The 26,802-nt window shown below is 42.7% G+C and overlaps 1 protein-coding gene across 1 annotated transcript; it reads left to right on the top strand.

The window, feature by feature from the left end:
- Window positions 1-7,111: 7,111 nt before the first annotated feature.
- LOC116353672 (cartilage oligomeric matrix protein-like) lies at window positions 7,112-25,514 on the top strand. Its single transcript, XM_031791333.1, has 3 exons — window positions 7,112-7,120; window positions 19,716-25,154; window positions 25,310-25,514. The coding sequence occupies exons 1-2, from the start codon at window positions 7,112-7,114 to the stop codon at window positions 20,766-20,768; spliced, it is 1,062 nt and encodes a 353-aa protein (XP_031647193.1). The 3' UTR covers window positions 20,769-25,154; window positions 25,310-25,514.
- The last annotated feature ends 1,288 nt before the right edge of the window (window positions 25,515-26,802 follow it).

The raw sequence follows: 26,802 nt of genomic DNA, 5'->3' as shown, positions 1-26,802 counted from the left end.
AGGATATATACTCTCTTCTCTATGTTGAGCTGCTAGTTTAAATTCTCCACCACAACCGTAATGACTTGAGTGGGTTTCAAAGACCTGTACAATTAAAATACCCATTCTCAACATGTTAACGTGTTCGGTGAAGTCTTATGTCTGGTTTGTAAGTGGATCAATAGCTGCCAAGTTTGATCCTGTCTCCGGACAATGTATTCTGAACTCTGCAGGGGGTGAACAGCCCAGCACAAAAGCCCAGGACAACATTCCACTATGTTCTATTTCACTGATTCCTAAAATGGAATCTACCTTGCCCTGCATATTAAACTGCCATCAATAAACCCGAGGTACAAGATAGAGGGAAACATTCTTTGTTAACGCCTTGCTTCATGATCAGCTAAAGTACAGTTTACGTTCATCCTAATAACTGTTATGGGGTGCTTAATAATATCTTAGACTGGACATGTCTAATGATGTCATAGACTGAACATGTCTAATGATGCATTAGACTGGGCATATCTAATGATGTCTTAGACTGGGCATGTCTAATGATGTCTTAGACTGGACATATCTAATGATGTCTTAGACTGGGCGTCTCTAATGATGTCTTAGACTGGACATATCTAATGATGTCTTAGACTGGGCGTATCTAATGATGTCTTAGACTGTACTTTCTGGACATTGCAATAGTTAAAGCTTTTTGTTTCATATAGACTTTATATTATCTAATGCCAATAGTTATAGATAGGCGTTACATTATTAACAAGCATTTGTTTCATATAGACTTTACATTGTCTAAAGCCAATAGTTATAGATAGGCGTTACATTATTAACAAGCATTTGTTTCATATAGACTTTACATTATCTAAAGCCAATAGTTATAGATAGGCGTTACATTATTAACAAGCATTTGTTTCATATAGACTTTACATTATCTAAAGCCAATAGTTATAGATAGGCGTTACATTATTAACAAGCATTTGTTTCATATAGACTTTACATTATCTAAAGCCAATAGTTATAGATAGGTGTTACATTAAATAAAGCCATTTGTATATATTTATTGGGGCGGCAGGTAACCTACTGGTTAGAGCGTTGGACTAGTAACCAAAAGAATGCCAGATTGAATCTCTGAGCTGACAAGGTAAACATCTGTCGTTCTGCCCCTGAACAAGTCAGTTAACACACTGTTCCTATTCCGTCATTGAAAATAAGAATTTGTTCTTAACTGACTTACCTAGTTAAATGAAGGTTAAATAAAATAAAAAAATGCATGATTTAAATGAGTTTGTTATATAGGTAGATATTACATTTGAAAAATTAATTGGCTCTAACCAGAATAGAAAGTGGAGTGGGAGGCCCTGGCGCACAACTGAGCAAGAGGACAAGAACATTAGAGTGTCAGGTTTGAGAAACAGACGCTCACAAGTCCTCAACTGGCAGCTTCCTTAACTAGTACCCGCAAAACACCAGGCTCGACTTGAACAGTGAAGAGGCGACTCCGGGATGCTGTCCTTCTAGGCAGAGTTCTTCTGTCCAGTGTCTGTGTTCTTTTGCCCATCTTAAACTTTTCTTTTTATTGGCCAGTCTGAGATATGGCTTTTTCTTTGCAACTCTGCCTAGAAGGCCAGCCTTCACAGCCTTCACTGTTGACATCGAGACGACTTGTGAGGTGTCTGTTTCTCAAACTAGACACTCTAATGTACTTGTCCTATTGCTCAGTTGTGCACCGGGGCCTCCCGCTCCTCTTTCTATTCTGGTTAGAGCCAATTTGAGCTGTTCTGTGAATGGAGTAGTACACAGCATTGTACAAGATCTTCAATTCTTTGGTAATTTCTCGCATGGAATAGCCTTCATTTCTCAGAACAAGAATAGACCAATGAGTTTCAAAAGAAGGTTATTTGTTTCTAGCGATTTTGAGCCTGTAATCGAACCCACAAATGCTGATGCTCCAGATACTCAACTAGTCTAAAGAAGGCCAGTTGTATTTCTTCTTTAATCAGGACAACAGTTTTCAGCTCTGCTAACATAATTGGAAAAGGGTTTTCTAATGGTCAATTAGCCTTTTAAAATGATAAACTTGGATTAGCTAACACAACGTGCCATTGGAACACAGGAGTGATGGTTGCTGATAATGGGCCTCTGTACGCCTATGTGGATATTCCATTAAAAACCGTCCTTTTCCAGCTACAATAGTAATTTACAACATTAACAATGTCTGCCCTTCTAATTAATTTGACGTTATTGCAATGGACAGAAAATGTGCTTTTCATTAAAAAAACAAGGACATTTCTAAGTGACCCCAAACTTTTGAACATAAACTTTGCAATATTAAAAGCCATTTGTTATACATAGATGTTACATTATTTAAAGCCATTTGTAATAGATAGCAGTGACACAAATGCCTCTCCCTTGCAAGTGTGAGTCAGATAGCTCAAACACTGGACTTTATATATTTTTTTAAAATCTGCTAGCTGGACCTTATTTTCAGTTTATATTACATTGCATTATTAGTCTACAAATGTTGAATTATAAGTAGCTATTTGTATGAAATTGTCAATGCAATAGAGGTTGATACATACAGTATACGCTGAGTGTACAAAACATTCGGAACACCTTCCTAATATTGAGTTGAACCCCCTTCTGCCCTCAGAACAGTCTCAATTTCTCAGGGCACGGACTCTACAAGGTGTCGAAAGCATTCCACAGGGATGCTGGCCCAGGTTGACTCCAATGTTTCCCATAGTTGTGTCAAGTTGGCTGGATGTCCATTGGGCAGCGGACTGTTATTGATTCACACAGGAAACTTTATTACAGTTCTTGACACACTCTAAAACTAAAATATTTTGTTTCTCCTATTCACACACTGATGCACATATACACATTCCGTGTCTCAATTGTCTCAAGGCTTCTTCAACCTGGTCTCCTCCCCTTCATCTACACTGATTGAAGTGGATTTAACAAGTGACATCAATAAGGGATCATAGCTTTCACCTGGGTTCAGAGAAAGGCACAAAAAATTGTCAGAGAAAGACTGCAGACATCCTAGTCATAGACTGTTCTCTCTGCTACCGCACGGAAAGCAGTACTGGAGCGCCAAGTCTAGGGCCAAGAGGCTTCTAAACAGCTTATACCCCCAAGCCATAAGACTCCTAAAAATCGAATCAAATGGCTACCCAGACTATTTGCATTGCCCCTCCGTCCGTCCGTCTCCTTTACGCAGCTGCTACTCTGTGTTATCATCTATGCATAGGCACTTTAATAACTCTACCTACATGGACATATTACCTCAATTACCTCGACTAACTGGTGCCCCCGCCCACTGACTCTGTACTGGTACCCCCCTGTATATAGCCTCCACATTGACTCTGTATCGGTACACCCCTGTATATAGCCTCCACATTGACTCTGTACCGGTACACCCCTGTATATAGCCTCCACATTGACTCTGTATCGGTACACCCCTGTATATAGCCTCCACATTGACTCTGTACCGGTACCCCCTGTATATAGCCTCCACATTGACTCTGTACCGGTACACCCCTGTATATAGCCTCCACATTGACTCTGTACCGGTACACCCCTGTATATAGCCTCCACATTGACTCTGTACCGGTACCCCCTGTATATAGCCTCCACATTGACTCTGTACTGGTACCCCCTGTATATAGCCTCCACATTGACTCTGTACTGGTACCCCCTGTATATAGCCTCCACATTGACTCTGTACTGGTACCCCCTGTATATAGCCTCCACATTGACTCTGTACTGGTACCCCCTGTATATAGCCTCCACATTGACTCTGTACTGGTACACCCCTGTATATAGCCTCCTTCTTTTTTCTTACAACTGTATTGTTGGTTAAGGGCGTGTGAGCATTTCACTGTAAGGTCTACTACACCTGTTGTATTCAGCATTTCACTGTAAGGTCTACTACACCTGTTGTATTCAGCATTTCACTGTAAGGACTACTACACCTGTTGTATTCAGCATTTCACTGTAAGGTCTACTACACCTGTTGTATTCAGCATTTCACTGTAAGGTCTACTACACCTGTTGTATTCAGCATTTCACTGTAAGGTCTACTACACCTGTTGTATTCAGCATTTCACTGTAAGGTCTACTACACCTGTTGTATTCAGTATTTCACTGTAAGGTCTACTACACCTGTTGTATTCAGCATTTCACTGTAAGGTTTACTACACCTGTTGTAATTCAGTATTTCACTGTAAGGTCTACTACACCTGTTGTATTCAGCATGTCACTGTAAGGTCTACTACACCTGTTGTATTCAGCATTTCACTGTAAGGTCTACTACACCTGTTGTATTCAGCATTTCACTGTAAGGTCTACTACACCTGTTGTATTCAGCATGTCACTGTAAGGTCTACTACACCTGTTGTATTCAGCATGTCACTGTAAGGTCTACTACACCTGTTGTATTCAGCATTTGACTGTAAGGTCTACTACACCTGTTGTATTCAGCATGTCACTGTAAGGTCTACTACACCTGTTGTATTCAGCATTTCACTGTAAGGTCTACTACACCTGTTGTATTCAGCATTTGACTGTAAGGTCTACTACACCTGTTGTATTCAGCATGTCACTGTAAGGTCTACTACACCTGCGTGTTACTAAAAAAAAGAAACCATCGATTTGATTTGATTCACCTGTTCAGTTGATCATAGAAAGAGCAGGTGTTCTTAATGTTTTGTACACTCAGTGTATGTTACTGTGACACATTTCAGTTGAATGCATTCAGTTGTACAATTGACCTAGGTACCCCCCCCCCCCTTTCTCCTTTACATTTCTGTTGACATCTGCATTTAAGAAGGCCTGAGGTCAGGTTTGTTTCACTCTCGTTTCCCTTTAAGATATTGCACTATGAATAGATTGATGCACTGAGTCTCATCCTTTCCTTTCTCATTTTTCACATTCAGACTGTCTCACGGATGAGGGTGGGTTTTGCTCGGCTTTAGAAGGACTTATTGACCGAAATAACTGTGCATCAATATGTCCCCCGAAGGCTGAAGAGGCTCCACATCAGAGGGGTTGTATTTCCAGGTGACTCGTCACAAATTGCACCCTATTCCCTATATAGCTGCTCTGGTCAAATGTAGTGCACTACATACAGTAGGGAATATTGTGTAATTTGGGACTCGGTCTCAGACGTAATGTCTACTGACCTGTACTGTCCTTATATCCGGGGAACAGCATGTTGTTTCAATCTATAACATATGGTGAGGGCACTTTAAAACCTTAGCTATTATCATTGTCAAAGCACAGATATTTGTTTATTTATTTAACCCTTATTTTACTGGGTAAATTGACTGAGAACACATTCTCATTTACAGCAACAACCTGGGGACTAATTACAGGCAATAGGTGATGAATGAGCCAATTGGATGCTGGGGATGATTAGGTGGCATGAGGGCCAGATTGGGAATTTATCCAGGACACCGGGGTTAACACCACTAATCTTATTTTTTTTTGTCATGGGATCTTTTGTGACCACGCAGAGTCAGGACAGCCATTTAACATCCCATCAGAAAGACAGCACCTTACACAGGGCAATCACAGCACTGGCGTATTGCCCTGGGGTATTGCCCTGGGGTATTACCCTGGGGTATTGCGATATTTGTTTTAGACTAGAAGAAAGAATGTATCCTACTGTCCCTCCAACACTCCTTCCAGCAACATCTGGTCTCCAATTCAGGAGCGACCCTGCTTAGCTTCAGAGGCAAGCCAGCAGTGGTATGCTGCTGGCTAAAATATTGTGTTGTATGAACGTAACAAGATAAATTGGATGGCTGATTATGTGAATAATCCATGCTGTAATGGCTAACACGGTGTGTTTAAGGTAATTAGTCTGTCTGTGACCTTTGTAAAATAATTCCGGACCGTCACAATCCTCATTTTTTAAAACATTTTATTAGAAAACCTGACCAGAATAATAGTATCTAATGTATTCTACATCTAGAGTAACTTTGGACTGAAATGCAGTGACTAATCACGATAAATTATAATTTAGTCATTTGGAATTGAGTTACATATTTCATTATTTGTCAAAAGCAACACTTTTACATTTCTAAGTCCTGTGACAAAAAAATCTAAAAGAACATAATCCATTTCATATTTCTGGGTCCAATCCTGATCAGAATAATAAATACCACATTGTCACATTATGGAATGTAACATGATCAAATGACACCAACACTACTGTCATGTTGAAACCTCAGAACACTCTACGACATCTCCATGCACAGCAATTTTTTATTTATTTTATTTTATTTAACTAGGCAAGTCAGTTAAGAACACATTCTTATTTTCAATGACAGCCTAGGAACAGTGGGTTAACTTCCTGTTCAGGGGCAGAACGACAGATTTGTACCTTGTCAGCTCGGGGATTCGAACTTGCAACCTTTCGGTTACTAGTCCAACGCTCTACCCACTAGGCTACCCTGCCACCCTGCTGCCCCAATTTAATCCAGGTGTTCCCGTGCAAACATGAGTCATATTACTCCATGCACCCAAACCCCTCTATCCCCTCTGTGATCGATGTACGGTATACACTGTACAGCTCTGATAAATTGGTGTCTTCAGACAAATAGATCACTTCAGAGGACCACTCACAGGGCGGTAACACAGACAAATGGAATGAGTTCAGGAAAAGAAGAAGAGCTTTGCTGAATGGGTAGAAATGGATTTCAGTTAGGACACCACCAACACGGAGGATGGATTTTAGAAGAAAAGAGAGATGAGGAAGGTAGGAGCTGAATTGAGGAGAGGAGAGGATGGTGGGAGCTGAATTAAGGAGAGATGAGGAAGGTGGGAGCTGAATTGAGGAGAGGAGAGGATGGTGGGAGCTGAATTAAGGAGAGATGAGGAAGGTGGGAGCTGAATTGAGGAGAGGAGAGGATGGTGGGAGCTGAATTAAGGAGAGATGAGGAAGGTGGGAGCTGAATTGAGGAGAGATGAGGATGGTGGGAGCTGAATTGAGGAGAGATGAAGAAGGTGGGAGCTGAATTAAGGAGAGATGAGGAAGGTGGGAGCTGAATTGAGGAGAGATGAGGAAGGTGGGAGCTGAATTGAGGAGAGGAGAGGAAGGTGGGAGCTGAATTGAGGAGAGATGCGGAAGGTGGGAGCTGAATTAAGGAGAGGAGAGGAAGGTGGGAGCTGAATTGAGGAGAGATGAGGAAGGTGGGAGCTGAATTAAGGAGAGGAGAGGAAGGTGGGAGCTGAATTGAGGAGAGATGAGGAAGGTGGGAGCTGAATTGAGGAGAGAAGAGGATGGTGGGAGCTGAATTGAGGAGAGGAGAGTTGAGGAAGGTGGGTGTTGGGAGGCCCTGTAGCTAGCTGCAGGAAATGTTTGTCCTAACAGAAAATGACAGGAGGTTTTGGAAAGGGCTTGACATTGGACACATAAATCTGGCAGTTGTGCTCTATCATAATCGGGCCAATTGAAGCATTCACTACATTTGCCATTCTCAGCCCTAGCTGGCTTGTCTCTCTTCTGTGAGGAGAGAGAGGTGCAAGAGGCTGCGGCAGTGACATCTGTGAGACCTCAAGGCTATGTAGCAGCCACGAGGTCAGTCATCTGCCATGCCATGCCATGAATGCTACAGCAAACCTGGCTTCTGTCTCTGTGCCAACAAACACAGGCAGTCTGTGTCCCCCACCCCCCCCCACCCCCGCCAGACTCCTGGCTTGTTTGAACTGATTTCTCCTCACATTCTATTTAACTACAGCTCCTCACTGGATGCTGGTGCCAGGCGTTTGTCAAACAGTAACGTGTGTAGACCAACAACAAAAAACACACAATATAAATATCATCTCGGAATGAATCATGAATCACAACAAAAAGAGGAGATTTTCGACTTTTTTTTGTATTTCAGGCCATATTTTCAATTCTCTGTCTTCCCAATCCGGTGTGTCTATTGTGCTAGGAAACATGGATTTGGAAATAGGCAATGAACATTGCTGAATGAATTCTGTCTGAAACAGTCATGTTTAAATTCTGTATGATGTACAGTGAATACCATAAAGTATATTTTAAAGAGAAGGGAGACATACTTAAGCAATAAGGCCAAGGGGGTGTGGTATATTCTCACGACACAACGCGGAGTGCCTGGATACAGCCATTAGCCATGGTATATTGGCCATACACAAAAGTCTTGTTGCTAGACTGGTTGCTATGCAACATATCCACAGGCTAGCTAGCAAGCTCACATTAAATGTATGCAAAAACCAAGCATTAGGGCCACTTTTAGAATGACTAACATATGACGATTATTAACTAACGTTGATCTGAATGTTGACCTGTAATTGTGCACGAATTAAAAAATTGTCCCGTGTTATTGTTTGTTGTTAGCTTGCCTTGTGTTATTGTTTGTTGTTAGCTTGCCTTGTGTTATTGTTTGTTGTTAGCTTGCCTTGTGTTAATGTTTGTTGTTAGCTTGCCTTGTGTTATTGTTTGTTGTTAGCTTGCCTTGTGTTATTGTTTGTTGTTAGCTTGCCTTGTGTTATTGTTTGTTGTTAGCTTGCCTTGTGTTATTGTTTGTTGTTAGCTGGCCCATGTTATTGTTTGTTGTTAGCTTGCCTTGTGTTATTGTTTGTTGTTCGCTTGCCTTGTGTTATTGTTTGTTGTTAGCTTGCCTTGAGTTATTGTTTGTTGTTAGCTTGCCTTGTGTTATTGTTTGTTGTTAGCTGGCCCATGTTATTGTTTGTTGTTAGCTTGCCTTGTGTTATTGTTTGTTGTTAGTTTGCCTTGTGTTATTGTTTGTTGTTAGTTTGCCCGTGTTATTGTTTGTTGTTAGCTTGCCTTGTGTTATTGTTTGTTGTTAGCTTGCCTTGTGTTATTGTTTGTTGTTAGCTTTCCTTGTGTTATTGTTTGTTGTTAGCTGGCCTTGTGTTATTGTTTGTTGTTAGCTTGCTTGTATTATTGTTTATTGTTAGCTTGCCTTGTGTTATTGTTTGTTGTTAGCTTGCCTTGTGTTATTGTTTGTTGTTAGCTTGCCTTGTGTTATTGTTTGTTGTTAGCTTGCCTTGTGTTATTGTTTGTTGTTAGCTTGTCTTGTGTTATTGTTTGTTGTTAGCTTGCCTTGTGTTATTGTTTGTTGTTAGCTTGCCTTGTGTTATTGTTTGTTGTTAGCTTGCCCATGTTATTGTTTGTTGTTAGCTTGCCTTGTGTTATTGTTTGTTGTTAGTTTGCCTAGTGTTATTGTTTGTTGTTAGTTTGTCTTGTGTTACTGTTTGTTGTTAGTTTGCCCGTGTTATTGTTTGTTGTTAGCTTGCCTTGTGTTATTGTTTGTTGTTAGCTTGCCTTGTGTTATTGTTTGTTGTTAGCTTGCCTTGTGTTATTGTTTGTTGTTAGCTGGCCTTGTGTTATTGTTTGTTGTTAGCTTGCTTGTATTATTGTTTATTGTTAGCTTGCCTTGTGTTATTGTTTGTTGTTAGCTTGCCTTGTGTTATTGTTTGTTGTTAGCTTGCCTTGTGTTATTGTTTGTTGTTAGCTTGCCTTGTGTTATTGTTTGTTGTTAGCTTGCCTTGTGTTATTGTTTGTTGTTAGCTTGCCTTGTGTTATTGTTTGTTGTTAGCTTGCCTTGTGTTATTGTTTGTTGTTAGCTTGCCTTGTGTTATTGTTTGTTGTTAGCTTGCCTTGTGTTATTGTTTGTTGTTAGCTTGCCTTGTGTTATTGTTTGTTGTTAGCTGGCCTTGTGTTATTGTTTGTTGTTAGCTTGCCTTGTGTTATTGTTTGTTGTTAGCTTGCCTTGTGTTATTGTTTGTTGTTAGCTTGCCTTGTGTTATTGTTTGTTGTTAGCTTGCCTTGTGTTATTGTTTGTTGTTAGCTGGCCTTGTGTTATTGTTTGTTGTTAGCTTGCCTTGTGTTATTGTTTGTTGTTAGCTTGCCTTGTGTTATTGTTTGTTGTTAGCTTGCCTTGTGTTATTGTTTGTTGTTAGCTTGCCTTGTGTTATTGTTTGTTGTTAGCTTGCCTTGTGTTATTGTTTGTTGTTAGCTTGCCTTGTGTTATTGTTTGTTGTTAGCTTGCCTTGTGTTATTGTTTGTTGTTAGCTTGCCTTGTGTTATTGTTTGTTGTTAGCTGGCCCATGTTGTCATTTGTTGGCTCCAAGCTGCTTGAAATGGAGGCCGTTCTTTCAGCTGGGGGAGCTGCCGCTGTGTTGTCAGAGAGAATAGCGCTCCACTGCTTCCTCGCTTCCAGATTTGTCCTTCAGTAACTTTGAAGAGACGTTGTGAATCGGTGTCTTCTGACAGACAGTATTTCTCATGCCTCCAGTCAAGCATCCAACAGGTTCTGGATCATGGTTGAGAGGCAGTGGTTTGTGTAAATCTGCGATGGGCCAGCTATTTTGCCAATCTTTGGCAGGATTGTTGCCAAGGTGTTCACTCCAATCGGCTCTTCTGTGTTCCGGAAACACATAAGACAACATAACATTAGCTAATAGTTAGGCCTACAAAACTACCGGTTATATTGTCAGGGTACATTAGAATGGGCTCCCGAGTGGCACAGTGGTCCAAGGCACTGCATCTCAAATCAAATCAAATCAAATTTATTTATATAGCCCTTCGTACATCAGCTGATATCTCAAAGTTCTGTACAGAAACCCAGCCTAAAACCCCAAACAGCAAGCAATGCAGGTGTAGAAGCACGGTGGCTAGGAAAAACTCCCTAGAAAGGCCAAAACCTAGGAAGAAACCTAGAGAGGAACCAGGCTATGTGGGGTGGCCAGTCCTCTTCTGGCTGTGCCGGGTGGAGATTATAACAGAACATGGCCAAGATGTTCAAATGTTCATAAATGACCAGCATGGTCGTATAATAATAAGGCAGAACAGTTGAAACTGCAGCAGCAGCACGGTCAGATGGACTTGGGACAGCAAGGAGTCATCATGTCAGGTAGTCCTGGGGCATGGTCCTAGGGCTCAGGTCCTCCGAGAGAGAGAAAGAAATAGAGAATTAGATAGAGCATATGTTGGGGACAATAGGGACAATAGATAGAGCATCCGAGAGAGAAAGAAAGAGAGAAGGAGAGAATTAGAGAACGCACACTTAGATTCACACAGGACGCCGAATAGGACAGGAGAAGTACTCCAGATATAACAAACTGACCCTACCCCCCCCCGACACATAAACTACTGCAGCATAAATACTGGAGGCTGAGACAGGAGGGGTCAGGAGACACTGTGGACCCATCCGAGGACACCCCCGGACAGGGCCAAACAGGAAGGATATAACCCCACCCACTTTGCCAAAGCACAGCCCCCACACCACCAGAGGGATCTCTTCAACCACCAATTTACCATCCTGAGACAGGGCCGAGTATAGCCCACAAAGATCTCCGCCATTGCACAACCCAAGGGGGGGCGCCAACCCAGACAGGATGACCACATCAGTGAATCAACCCACTCAGGTGACGCACCCCTTCCAGCGACGGCATGAGAGAGCCCCAGTAAGCCAGTGACTCAGCCCCTGTAATAGGGTTAGAGGCAGAGAATCCCAGTGGAAAGAGGGGAACCGGCCAGGCAGAGACAGCAAGGGCGGTTCGTTGCTCCAGAGCATCTCAGTGCTAGAGGCATCACTACAGACCCTGGTTTGATCCTGGGCTATATCACAACTGGCTGTGATTGGGTGTCCCATAGGGCAGCGCACAATTGACTGAGCGTTGTCCGGGTTAGGGTTTGGCCTGAATATACCGTCATTGTAAATAAGAATTTGTTCTTGACTGATTTGCCTAGTTAAATAAAGGTTAAATTAAAAAATAAAGATTTAACTAGCTAGCTAACAGTTACATGCTATATGCAGCTTTGTCACACCCCTCTTCCCTTTTCCACGCCCCTCTTCACTTTATCACGCCCCTGTTCCCTTTATCACGCCCCTCTTCCCTTTGCCACGCCCCTCTTCCCTTTGTCACACCCCTCTTCCCTTTGTCACACCCCTCTTCCCTTTGTCACACCCCTCTTCCCTTTGTCACGCCCGCCCCTCTTGTCTTTGTCACGCCCCTCTTCCCTTTGTCATGCCCCTCTTCCCTTTGTCACGCCCCTCTTCCCTTTGTCACTCCCCTCTTCCCTTTGTCACACCCGCCCCTCTTGTCTTTGTCACGCCCCTCTTCCCTTTGTCACGCCCCTCTTCCCTTTATCACGCCCCTCTTCCCTTTGTCACGCCCCTCTTCCCTTTATCACGCCCCTCTTCCCTTTGTCACGCCCCTCTTCCCTTTATCACACCCCTCTTCCCTTTGTCACGCCCCTCTTCCCTTTGTTACGCCCTCTTCCCTTTGTCACACCCCTCTTCCCTTTGTTACGCCCTCTTCCCTTTGTTACGCCCCTCTTCCATTTGTTACACCCCTCTTCCCTTTGTCACGCCCCTCTTCCCTTTGTCACGCCCCTCTTCCATTTGTTACGCCCCTCTTCCCTTTGTCACGCCCCTCTTCCCTTTGTCACGCCCCTCTTCCCTTTGTCACGCCCCTCTTCCCTTTGTCACACCCCTCTTCCCTTTGTCACGCCCCTCTTTCCTCAACTTTTCAATTACGCCGACAGACACATGCCGACAGGCACGTGAGCATCTCCTGGAGACAGAGATAGTTAAATAGAGTTGTATAGAGAGAGTAGAGCATCTCCTGAAGACAGAGACAGTTAAATAGAGTTGTATAGAGAGATTAGAGCATCTCCTAAAGACAGACCCAGTTAAATAGAGTTGTATAGAGAGAGTAGAGCATCTCTACAGATCCATCCGGTATAGCTTTGTTAAAATAGATACAATAAAATGCCTCTAGTGGTGCCCTTGATTCTACAGTTGGCTTAACTCAGTCAGACACCAGGGGATGCAGATGTTGTCTTGCGGCGTGTCCCTGCCTCTCTCTCTTTGCTGCTGTCCTGGTAGGTGTCACTGAGCTTACAGGTGCACCCAACCACTAAGCTGGTTCAGTCTGGTTCGGTCTCACCATAGGCCAGGGCCGCTGCTCCAGAGCTCCAGAGCTGGGGGTGGTGGAATAGGGGGAATATGCTAATTTGATCCACTGAGGTATAATAATTGATGATCAGTCCTGCTGTCCAAGCTGAAAATCACTGGGCCGTGCCATAATACCTCGCAAATGTAGTAACATATCCTGGTGTGTGTGCACTGACTGAACACACTGCATAGACACACACACACACACTACAGAGAGATCACTATACAGACACACACTGCATAGACACACACACACACACTACAGAGAGATCACTATACAGACACACACTACTCAGACACACACACTACAGAGAGATCACTATACAGACACACACTATACAGACACACACTACTCAGACACACACACACACTACAGAGAGATCACTTCAAACTGTACAGCATTTATTTCAGTATTGTTAATGAAGCTGTTATTGACCAATCAGGATATTATTCATTACCTGATAGTAGAGGATATTTGCTATGGAGTTATATTAGAACTGTTGGATAGGAAATGCCTATCTTTTATTTTTATAACCTTTACTTAACTAGGCAAGTCAGTTAAAAACAAATTCTTATTTTCAATGATGGCCTAGGAACAGTGGGTTAGGGGCAGAACGACAGATTTGTACCTTGGGGATTTGAACTTGCAACCTTTCGGTTACTAGTCCAACGCTCTAACCACTAGGCTCCCCTGGCACCCCTACTATCTAATCTCGTTGTTTGCAGGAATTTAACCTGCTAACTGTTTCAAATGTCCGAACTGAATTTGTTAAAAGGGCTATTTATGTACTCTGCGCCATCGGCTTGGAACGCCTTACAAAATACTTTTAAACTGGCAGAACTTGTCCCGATTGGTGTTTTAAATCATTGATGAAAGATCTTGAGACTGATTCCCTGACCTGTCAGTGTTTTTAATTTGCTGCTTTTGATTTTGTTTAACTCTTTTGAATTCTATGTTTTTTTACTACTGTTTAATGCATTGTAGAATAATAGTGAAGACAAACTATGAAATAACACATATGGAATCATGCAGTAACCAAAAAAGCGATAAACAAATCTAAATATATTTTATATTTGAGATTCTTCAAAGTAGCCAACCTTTGCCTTGATGACAGCTTTGTACACTCTTGGCGTTCTCTCAACCAGCTTCAGAAGGTAGTCACCTGGAACGCATTTCAATTAACAGGTGTGCCTTTTTTAAAAGTACATTTGTGGAATTTCTTTCCTTCTTATTGTGTTTGAGCCAATCAGAGGGTTAGTATATAGAAGATAGCCCTATTTGGTAAAAGACCAAGTTCATATTATGGTAAGAACAGCTCAAATAAACAAAGAGAAACAACAGTCCATCATTACTTTAAGACATAAAGGTCAGTCAATCCGGAACATTTCAAGAATTTTTAAAGTTTCTTTAAGTTCAGTCACAAAAAACCAACAAGCGCTATGATGAAACAGGCTCTCATGAGGACCGCCACAGGAAAGGAAGACCCAGAGTTACCTCTGCTGCAGAGGATAAGTTCGTTAGTGTTAACTGTCTCTCATGAGGACCGCCACAGGAAAGGAAGACCCAGAGTTACCTCTGCTGCAGAGGATAAGTTCGTTAGTGTTAACTGTCTCTCATGAGGACCGTCACAGGAAAGGAAGACCCAGAGTTACCTCTGCTGCAGAGGATAAGTTCGTTAGTGTTAACTGTCTCTCATGAGGACCGTCACAGGAAAGGAAGACCCAGAGTTACCTCTGCTGCAGAGGATAAGTTCATTAGTGTTAACTGCCTCTCATGAGGAAAGTCACAGGAAAGGAAGACCCAGAGTTACCTCTGCTGCAGAGGATAAGTTCATTAGTGTTAACTGCCTCTCATGAGGAAAGTCACAGGAAAGGAAGACCCAGAGTTACCTCTGCTGCAGAGGATAAGTTCATTAGTGTTAACTGCCTCTCATGAGGAAAGTCACAGGAAAGGAAGACCCAGAGTTACCTCTGCTGCAGAGGATAAGTTCATTAGTGTTAACTGTCTCTCATGAGGAAAGTCACAGGAAAGGAAGACCCAGAGTTACCTCTGCTGCAGAGGATAAGTTCATTAGTGTTAACTGTCTCTCATGAGGACCGCCACAGGAAAGGAAGACCCAGAGTTACCTCTGCTGCAGAGGATAAGTTCATTAGTGTTAACTGCCTCTCATGAGGAAAGTCACAGGAAAGGAAGACCCAGAGTTACCTCTGCTGCAGAGGATAAGTTCATTAGTGTTAACTGCACATTAGATTGCAGACAAAAAATAAATGCTTCACAGAGCTCAAGTAAGAGACACATCTCAACATCAACTGTTCAGAGGATTCTGAGTGAATCAGGCCTTCGTGGTCGAATTGCTGCAAAGAAACCACTACTGAAGGACACCAGTAAGAAGAAAACACTTGATTTGGCCAAGAAACACGAGCAATGGACATTAGACTGGTGGAAACATGTCCTTTAGTCTGATGAGTCCAAATTTGAGATGTTTGGTTCCAACTGACATGTCTTTGTGAGACCCGGATTGGGTGAATAGATGATCTCTGCATTTGTGGTTTCCCCCCATGACGCATGGTGGAGGATGTGTGATGGTGTGATGGTGCTTTGCTGGTGACACTGTTGGGGATTTACTTGGAATTCAAGGTACACTTAACCAGCATGGCTACCACAGCATTCTGAAGCGATACGCCATCCTATCTGGTTTGGGACTATCATTTGTTTTTCAACAGGACAATGACCCAGAACCCACCTCCAGGCTGTGTAAGGGCTATTTGACCAAGGAGGAGAGTGATGGAGTGCTTCATCAGATGACCAGGCCTCCACAATCCTGACCTCAACCCAATTGAGATGGTTTGGGATGAGTTGGACTGCAGAGTGAAGGAAAAACAGCCAACAAGTGCTCAGCATATGTGGGAACTCCTTCAAGACTGCTGGAAAAGCATTTCTCATGAAGCTGGTTGAGAGAATGCCAAGAGTGTGCAAAGCTGTCATCAAGGCAAATAGTGGCTACATTGAAGAATCTAAAATATTATGTATATTTTGTTTTGTTTAATACTATTTTGGTTACTACATGATTCCATATGTGTTACAGTATATCATAGCTTTGATGTCTTCACAAGTAAAAAATAAAGAAAGACCCTTAAATGAGTTGGTAGGTCCACACTTTTGACTGGTACTGTACATATTACCTCAATTACATCGACTAACCGGTGCCCCCACACATTGACTCTGTACCGGTACCCCCTGTATATAGCCTCCACATTGACTCTGTACTGGTACACCCCTGTATATATCCTCCACATTGACTCTGTACTGGTACACCCCTGTATATAGCCTCCACATTGACTCTGTACCGGTACACCCTGTATATAGCCTCCACATTGACTCTGTACCGGTACCCCATGTATATAGCCTCCACATTGACTCTGTACCGGTACCCCTGTATATAGCCTCCACATTGACTCAGTACCGGTACCCCCCTGTATATAGCCTCCACATTGACTCTGTAACGGTACCCCCTGTATATAGCCTCCACATTGACTCTGTACCGGTACCCCCTGTATATAGCCTCCACATTGACTCTGTACCGGTACACCCTGTATATAGCCTCCACATTGACTCAGTACCGGTACCTCCTGTATATAGCCTCCACATTGACTCAGTACCGGTACCCCCTGTATATAGCCTCCACATTGACTCTGTAACGGTACCCCCTGTATATAGCCTCCACATTGACTCTGTACCGGTACCCCCTGTATATAGCCTCCACATTGACTCTGTACTGGTACCCCCTGTATATAGCCTCCACATTGACTCAGTACCGGTACCCCCTGTATATAGCCTCCACACTGACTCTGTAATGGTACCCCCTGTATATAGCCTGCACATTGACTCTGTAATGGTACCCCCTGTATATAGCCTCCACATTGACTCTGTACCGGTACCTCCTGTATATAGCCTCCACATTGACTCTGTACCGTAACACCCTGTATATAGCCTCCACATTGACTCTGTACCGTAACACCCTGTATATAGCCTCCACATTGACTCTGTACCGTAACACCCTGTATATAGCCTCCCCACTGACTCAGTACCGGTACCCCCTGTATATAGCCTCCACATTGACTCTGTACCGTAACACCCTGTATATAGCCTCCACATTGACTCTGTACCGTAACACCCTGTATATAGCCTCCACATTGACTCTGTACCGTAACACCTTGTATATAGCCTCCACATTGACTCTGTACCGTAATACCCTGTATATAGCCTCCACATTGACTCTGTACCGTAACACCCTGTATATAGCCTCCACATTGACTCTGTACCGTAACACCTTGTATATAGCCTCCACATTGACTCTGTACCGTAATACCCTGTATATAGCCTCCACATTGACTCTGTACCGTAATACCCTGTATATAGCCTCCACATTGACTCTGTACCATAATACCCTGTATATAGCCTCCACATTGACTCTGTACCGTAATACCCTGTATATAGCCTCCACATTGACTCTGTACCGTAACACCCTGTATATAGCCTCCACATTGACTCTGTACCGTAATACCCTGTATATAGCCTCCACATTGACTCTGTACCGTAATACCCTGTATATAGCCTCCACATTGACTCTGTACCGTAACACCCTGTATATAGCCTCCACATTGACTCTGTACTGTAACACCCTGTATATAGCCTCCACACTGACTCTGTACCGTAACACCCTGTATATAGCCTCCACATTGACTCTGTACCGTAATACCCTGTATATAGCCTCCACATTGACTCTGTACCGTAAAACCCTGTATATAGCCTCCACATTGACTCTGTACCGTAATACCCTGTATATAGCCTCCACATTGACTCTGTACCGTAATACCCTGTATATAGCCTTGTTACTGTTATTTTATTGTTACTCTTTAATTATTTATTTTTCTATTTTCTTTCTTTTGATTTTGATTTAATTTTAGTACTTTCTTAACATTTATTTTTTCTTAACTACTGCATTGTTGGTTAAGGGCTTGTAAGGTCTGCACTTGTTGTATTTTGCACATGTGACAAACAAAATTTGATTTGATTAAGTTGTCGAAACATCTCAAGGATGATCAATGGAAACAGGATGCACCTGAGCTCAATTTCAAGTCTCATAGCAAAGGGTCTGAACATATTATGTAAATTCGATATTTGTGCTTTTTACATTTTTTATACATTTGCAAACATTTCTAAAAACCTGCCATTATGAGGTATTTATGTGTAGATTGCTGAGGATTTTAATTTAATTTAATCCTTTTAAGAATAAGGCTGTAACAGAGTGTGGAGAAACTCAAGGAATTACTGAATACTTTCTGAAGGCACTGTATGTCATCTGCATGAGCCAGTAATTAAATATTAGTGTTCTATGTGGGGAATAGGGTGCCATTTTGGATGCATACCTGATACTCTGACAAGCATCACCGTGGGCAACCCAGAGAAATATCTGTCCATAATAAATCGTGACTAAACCACTTAATCAGAAAACTCATTTGTTTGCCATTTCTCTGTCTGTCCAATTCAATATTATAACATTTTCACAATTTACTAATAGGATAAATAATAGTTCAAGGTAACAGGAAGTTGAATATAATATTCTTTTTTTTTTTACAACATTTGAAGATAAGAAATGTACCAGTTCCCCCCCCCCCACACACACACACACAATTGAATGCGTTGTTCTTACAGGCAGTTAGTTAGAACTCCTTGCGTTCTGTTGTTGTCGGAAGTAAAACATTATTTTCTCAACAACAGACCTGTATCTGAAATCTTGATTGGCTCCCAATACACCTGCTCAGCTCCCCCCCAAAGAATAAGTGTACAGAGAGTGAAGTGAAGAGTGAAGCAGAGAGATCCTGCCTGTTGCGAATGTTAGGCTGTTTCATTGATTGTGTTGCACTGTACCATGCTGGAAGCAAGCTGCAAACTGTTTGACAGCTTCACCCCATTTCACCCACTGTATCTTCAAGCGCTAGGATAGTTACAGAAAGCAATAACAACAATGTTCTCCCTTCCTAAAGGTTCAGCTCTTTATTTTCTTTGACAATCTTTGTTTTGGAATTGATTTATATCCGTGATTGAATTAAAGAACAACGTGGTATTTGCTGCAAAAGGTTCAGGTTATTTAATGAACAACACTGTATTCGCTGCCAAAGGTCCAAGTTATTTAATGAACAACACTGTATTCGCTGCCAAAGGTCCAAGTTATTTAATGAACAACACTGTATTCGCTGCCAAAGGTCCAAGTTATTTAATGAACAACACTGTATTCGCTGCCAAAGGTCCAAGTTATTTAATGAACAACACTGTATTCGCTGCCAAAGGTCCAAGTTATTTAATGAACAACACTGTATTCGCTGCCAAAGGTCCAAGTTATTTAATGAACAACACTGTATTCGCTGCCAAAGGTCCAAGTTATTTAATGAACAACACTGTATTCGCTGCCAAAGGTCCAAGTTATTTAATGAACAACACTGTATTCGTTGCCAAAGGTCCAAGTTATTTAATGAACAACACTGTATTCGCTGCCAAAGGTCCAGGTTATTTAATGAACAACACTGTATTCGCTGCCAAATGTCCAAGTTATTTAATGAACAACACTGTATTCGCTGCCAAAGGTCCAAGTTATTTAATCATTTGTAACTTTTTTTGTCAATCTTCATTTGAGGAATTAGCCATATTAATATCAGTGATATTAAATGCACATAGTTGCACTATAGCAAAGTGGTGAATAATCCCATCAGTGTTTACCTTTGGAGAGCATCTGCATTGGGTTACAGGCTGGGGGACATTCACCTGTTGAGTCAGAGGCCCTATGGGACAGCTGTCCCAACAGGCAGGCTGGGGGACATTCACCTGTTGAGTCAGAGGGACTATGGGACAGCTGTCCCAACAGACAGGCTGGGGGACATTCACCTGTTGAGTCAGAGGCCCTATGGGACAGATGTCTCAACAGACAGGCTGGGGGACAGTCACCTGTTGAGTCAGAGGCCCTATGGGACAGCTGTCCCAACAGACAGGCTGGGGGACAGTCACCTGTTGAGTCAGAGGCCCTATGGGACAGCTGTCCCAACAGACAGGCTGGGGGACAGTCAGCTGTTGAGTCAGAGGCCCTATGGGACAGCTGTCCCAACAGACAGGCTGGGGGACAGTCGTATGTTGAGGGAGAGGGACAACAGGACAGCTGTCCCAACAGACAGGCTGGGGGACATTCACCTGTTGAGGGAGAGGGACTACAGGACAGCTGTCCCAACAGACAGGCTGGGGGACAGTCACCTGTTGAGTCAGAGGCCCTATGGGACAGCTGTGCCAACAGACAGGCTGGGGGACAGTCGTATGTTGAGGGAGAGGGACAACAGGACAGCTGTCCCAACAGACAGGCTGGGGGACATTCACCTGTTGAGGGAGAGGGACTACAGGACAGCTGTCCCAACAGACAGGCTGGGGGACAGTCACCTGTTGAGTCAGAGGGACTACAGGACAGCTGTCTCAACAGACAGGCTGGGGGACAGTTACCTGTTGAGTCAGAGGCCCTATGGGACAGCTGTCTCAACAGACAGGCTGGGGGACAGTCACCTGTTGAGTCAGAGGCCCTATGGGACAGCTGTCTCAACAGACAGGCTGGGGGACAGTCACCTGTTGAGTCAGAGGGACTACAGGACAGCTGTCCCAACAGACAGGCTGGGGGACAGTCACCTGTTGAGTCAGAGGCCCTATGGGACAGCTGTCCCAACAGACAGAGAGGTAGGGATGTGCCTTCATCATCCGTTCGGTCACCGCTCCACTGCTCTAGCTAGGCTATGTTTATGTTTTATGTGCTGTATCCGGGGAGAATATTGCAGTCTTCAGTGTAGTCATTGGTTGTAATTTCTCTCCGTACGGCCACTCAACTAACATATAATTTGATAAGCTCAGCCGTAATGTTAACGTAGCATCGTGATAGCTGTATAATATGACAGTGGATTGGGGATTTCCTTTCTGAGGAGGATTTGGATGTTTAGATGATATTGTTTGAGAGAGGACATTTAAACTAGAGGGAATGTACTTTGTATCTGTCTAACATAACCTGTGTTTTATTGCAGATTTGTTTGCTGTGAATAATGTCAGACGTCATTCAATACCCCACACGTTTCATTTTAAAGGCTGCCATTGTGAAAGGTTTGAAATGAGGATTTGTGAAGGAGGTTTACAGTCTTTTCGGCGGAATGGTTTCCTACACTTCTATGGTTTCAAATTCTCAGTGTAACATATTGGCCTAGCAGGGTAACATCCAAAGCTTAACGTTTCCATATTTTCCTCATACTCATCCATTTATTAAGCTTTTTCCCCCTCCACAGTGAACTGTACATTCACAATACCTATATTGCTGGAAAAAAGGGGATCAGAATGAACTTGTTTTAGAAAATGACCATGAAGTGACAGAAAGGGCACAGCGACATAATCTTCCTTCCTTCCTTCCTTCCTTCCTTCCTTCCTTCCTTCCTTCCTTCCTTCCTTCCTTCCTTCCTTCCTTCCTTCCTTCCTTCCTTCCTTCCTTCCTTCCTTCCTTCCTTCCTTCCTTCCTTCCTTCCTTCCTTCCTTCCTTCCTTCCTTCCTTGCTTCCTTGCTTCCTTCCTTCCTTGCTTCCTTGCTTCCTTGCTTCATCCCTTCCTTCCTTACTTCCTTCCTTCCTCCTCTCTCTATTTGGTAAGGGGTAATGAGTGTCAGGCTCATTCCTCTTATGGTAAAATATGCTATCTGTGCCTGCCTGCCAGTCTATGTGTGTGCATCCAAATAGCACCCTTTTCCCTGTGTAGTGCACTACTTTTGACCAGGGCCCATAGGGAAAACATAGGGAAAAGGGTGCCATTTCGAACACACCCTAAGTTAGAGTTCCATGTTAATCCTCATGAATGCATGACTTTGTGCACATGAATAGATAAAAAGCTGCTCGGCGGGTAATTGAGGTGCCGTTCCACTAACAAACGACAACACCATTTGTCAATTAGATCCCCCCCCCCCCCCCCCCCCCACAATCTGGGGACCTGAGATGATTTATATCAAATGCAATCATTTACTAAAACCATTAGAGTAGGACTCTCGGATCCACTAAGAGCACACCTTTCCTACTGGTTTTCCATCCAGTCGACTGTCAGCTACTTAACATTTAAAGGCCTCTATTATAATATAATATTCTGTCCTATTGTTTTTATGCAGAGTGTTAGCATACTGTGTCTAACTCTATTGATTCAGTTATAAAATAGTATATCTCCCGAGTGGCGCAGCGGTCTAAGGCACTGCAACTCAGTGCAAGAGGCGTCACTACGGTCCCTGGTTTGATTCCAGGCTGTATCACATCCGGGCTGTGATTGGGAGTCCCATAGGGCGGTGCACAATTGCCCCCCCGTGCCGTCCCGGTTTTGGACGGTGTAGGCCGTCATTGTAAATAAGAATTTGTTCTTAACTGACTTGCCTCGTTAAATAAAGGAAGATAGCTATTGTATATTTCCTCAATATGTTTCACCCAGTAGAGACTCTTAGAGATTGAATTTCAAATGACCGAGTAGACAGTTGAGTAACAAAACCCTTACTTTGTTTATCAATGTGAAAACCTGGGGGCAACATGAGTGAAGACAGCAGATTCACGTTAATTTACCTCGGTAGACGTGATTTTGACCCACGGAGGAGAGTACTGTTCATTTGATGCATATGCTTGTAAACAACATTGTGTTGACTGAGAGTTTTCACAGGGATACAAGCAGTGGTCCTGCTTCATTTAAATAATTAACTGAATTATTTTTAACAGACAGACACAGAATGCTTAAACCTTTGATTCATGATGTGATGCACATGGGCTCTGTTTTTGAAACACAGTGTTATCTTTCACACTCTCCCCGAAACTATCCCTGTTAAATATATCACTGTTATTCATTGTTACTTATCTCCTGTGATTTGAAGCCTCCTATGAACCACCTGGGAACAGAATAATCGACGATAAATAGATCATTTATAGCTTTTAGCCACGTCATTTACAAACTGAGCTACACATTTTCTTGGTGTTCAATATCTCCCTAGAAAAGCAAAGCCTTGGAAGCTGCATTGATTTCCGAAGTCCTCGTCCCCACTCCTGCCTTTGTGCCTGCTGCTTGACCCACTTATTCGCTCATCTTTCCTACTTTTCTCAGGAGGGTTATGCTTGCGTACTGCTTTCACCATTACAGAGTGGACGGCAGCCAGCTACCCTGTACAGACTCTCTGAATGAGTTAGGTGATACCGGCTCAGCAAGTCAACATCATAAATCACCAGACAAATTGACGCAAGTGCCACAGGAGAGAAGATCCTTCTAGGAGTCTTAGAAGACCACATAGAGGCAATAATAACCTCAGTGGTGATGCTAGCTGATGGGTATTGACAAAGCACTGAGTTAGACCTAAACCATGGCCCTTATCCCCCTCTGCAATGATCCAGCCTTACAGCAGCGTCCACTGTAAAACCCATCGCTATAGCTATACATTTTATTATACACATCAATGTTTATTGATCAGAACCCTGTCAGCAGAGTAATAAAACGCTATTTAAACTTCAGAGTGGAGACAGGGTGTTAACGCCAAAATAGACAATGAAAAGAACTGTTGGTACATTGAGTTGTCTCATTTAGCGTTTTATTTTGAGACATATCATAGTATCAAAAGAGCGAGGTAACAGAATGACTCATTCATACACAATAACCTCACAATTTGTCCATGAAAAACACTCACAATAACCCCACCAAACCAAAGAACACTTGTTTTTCCATCCCATTCAATACACACACCAAAAAATGTCCGACTGCTTTCATTAAAACGTGCTCTAAAAAAAAGGTATTAATAACTACAGTTGCGTACTCTAATTACGCTCTAAAACATTTAATGGGTAAAGCAACCAACTTTTAGGCATGCTGAGCCTTTCCTCAGGGGTTAAATGGTTAATGCTTGAACTCGGGGCGGCAGCGTAGCCTAGTGGTTAGAGCATTGGGCTAGTAACCGGAAGGTTGTGAGTTCAAATCTGTCGTTCTGCCCCTGAACAGGCAGTTAACCCACTGTTCCCAGGCCGTCATTGAAAATAAGAATGTGTTCTTAACTGACTTGCCTGGTTAAATAAAGGTCAAATAAAAAAATAAAAGGTTATGTGGACAAACAATTAATAATGCAGCCAATGAACACGGTGCTGGGGGTGTGTCATAGTAATTAAGGTAACGAGGGATGGGAAAAAGTGGAACTGTTTAAGAAAAAAAAAAGAATGTCAAGATGTTAAATAGACGGGGTTTATTTACATCACCTTATGGTAATATAATGAAATATAATAGAAAACCATCATGTTAATATCGACAATCATTACTGTTACTATCAAGTTGCTTTCATCTTTGTTTCATTATTTCATCTACTATCTTATTGTTATTCAAGCGAAGTGCATAATGAGCATCATCAACATGGGAAACATGATAAGTAAGTGTAGGCTAATAATCCTGAGGGCAAAACATGTTTTATTTTCATTGGATTGAAATGCTGATAGAAAAGGGCCTAAGATCAGTCAAAGTTCAAACCACTAAGGGTCAACGTTTGTAAGAGATCAAGTGGGCCTCCCTCTGTAGTCTCCTCAACAAGACTTCTTCTATGGTCCTCAAAGGTCTTTGAAGTACCGTAGGGTTCTTGGCCCTGAACATGGCTCCTTAAAGGTTCTTCCAAGAACCCCGTAGGAGGTGGAGGTTCATTGAGGAACCTCCTTAGTTGGTGGGGGGTTCTTTGCAGGAACCTAACTGCCCAGCTGAAACATTTCGATTTGAAAGGACAGCAGGTGAAGGCACTTAACTGAAACATGTAAAGATCTCCATATTTTAAGGTAAGGTTTGTCCCTTCTATGATCTAAATTGATATTGCTTTATAATGACACCATCTATCTTTTCATATTTGTGTGAATATTTCTAAAACAGAAAATGGACACAATTCAATGGAAATCAATCAGCAAAGAGGTAAGAATATGTTGAAGGCTTGATGGGTGGAGATGGCTGATGTGCTCACTTCTTTTTGTCTGAATCTGCAGGTACAGACGAGGAGGTAGACAAAGGTATGTGAATCGGTATTGGGTTGTTATACAGATCACGTGTACCATCCTCCTCCCTGACCTCTTCAATGAATATCCCATAGGCCTCTACATTATGGACATGGTATGTGTATGTGAATGACAACAATTATCAAAACAGTTTTGTTTTTTTCATTCACATTCACCACAAGAAAACCGAGGTATGAGTTCTGTCGTGTGCATGTTTTGTTAATCATCTGTATAATTACTCTTTTTTTTGGGGGGGGGGGGGATTTACAGACTTCACCCTCCCTACACCTCTGATGAATATAAGCGGGAAACCTGTTCAACCACCATGCGCTGCTAAATCATTCTGGCTATGAATACGGAGAACATCGACACATTAACATCACCACGCCAGAGGATATACCCATTGGACTTGGGGCTCTGCTGAGAGATTACCTCATATTTAGATTTTAGTTTTTTATTCTGCTTTGCGATCATAATAAAGGGAAAAAAATATTGTTGTTATTGTTGTTATTGTTGTTATTGTTGTTATTGTTGTTATTGTTGTTATTGTTGTTATTGTTGTTATTGTTGTTATTGTTAAGCGTATTATTATTGATAATAACATTGGAGGATTGGTGGGTAGTTTAAAAATGAACCACACAAGGTTCTTCAAAAGGATTATTTGAGGATCCATTTATAAGGGGCTCTTTGACGATGGAGGTTTATCCCACAGTTTCAATTTGAAGAACCACTAAAGGATCCTCCAGGATCAATGTTACCTCCTCTCCTTGGTAGGGTAACATGTTCCATACCTGTGTATTTGATGGAGGAGATAGGATGGTTAGCTTCAACAAGGTGTGCTGCTACTGGATAGTCAGTGTTCTTACACCTGTTCTTAAACCTGATTGAGCTGCGGTGTTCAGCTATTTGTCCTTTTACCCAAAGTTAAGCTTTCCTTTACTTAGATTTGTGTGTATTAGGTAGTTGTTGGGGAATTGTTAGATTATATGTTAGATATTGCTGCACTGTCGGAACTAGAAGCACAGAACTGGAAGCACAAGGGCCTCCCGGGTGGCGCAGTGTTCTAGGGCACTGCATCGCAGTACTAGCTGTGCCACCAGAGACTCTGGGTTCAAGCCCAGGTAGCCGGCCACGACCGGGAGGTCCATGGGACGACGCACAATTGGCCTAGAGTCGTCCAGGTTAGGGAGGATTTGTCCGGTAGGGATTTCCTTGACTCATCGCGCACCAGCAACTCCTGTGGTGGGCCGGGCACAGTGCACGCTAACCAGGTCACCAGGTGCACGGTGTTTCCTCCGACATATTGGTGCGGCTGTCTTCCGGGTTGGATGCTCAGTGTGGCTTGGTTGGGTTGTGTTTCGGAGGAAGGCTTTCGACCTTCGTCTCTCCCGAGCCCGTATGGGAGTTGTAGTGATGAGACAAGATAGTAACTACTGGATACCACGAAATTGGGGAGAAAAGGGGGTAAAAAAATATATAATTGCTACACTCGCAATAACATCTGCTAATTATGTGTATGTGACCAATAACATTTTATTTTATTTGATGAGATTGATTACATGAGATGAGATGAAACACCCGATCGGGCATTTTCGTCCAATATGTGGGTGTTTGAGGAAGGACGTCTTTGTGGTGCTGTTGCATTGTGTGCATAAGCCACATCTGTTATTCCAATTTGGGATGGGTGCCAATAGTGTCTGAGTGGGCTTAATGTAAAACTTGCTCAACTAAAGAGGATAAGGGGAGACTAGCGGAGGCTTGGG

The sequence above is a fragment of the Oncorhynchus kisutch genome, linkage group LG15 (assembly GCF_002021735.2).
Source record: "Oncorhynchus kisutch isolate 150728-3 linkage group LG15, Okis_V2, whole genome shotgun sequence".
Classification (NCBI taxonomy): domain Eukaryota; kingdom Metazoa; phylum Chordata; class Actinopteri; order Salmoniformes; family Salmonidae; genus Oncorhynchus; species Oncorhynchus kisutch.
Note: the sequence above shows the minus strand (reverse complement) of the source record. Positions and strands in the feature narration are given on the sequence as shown.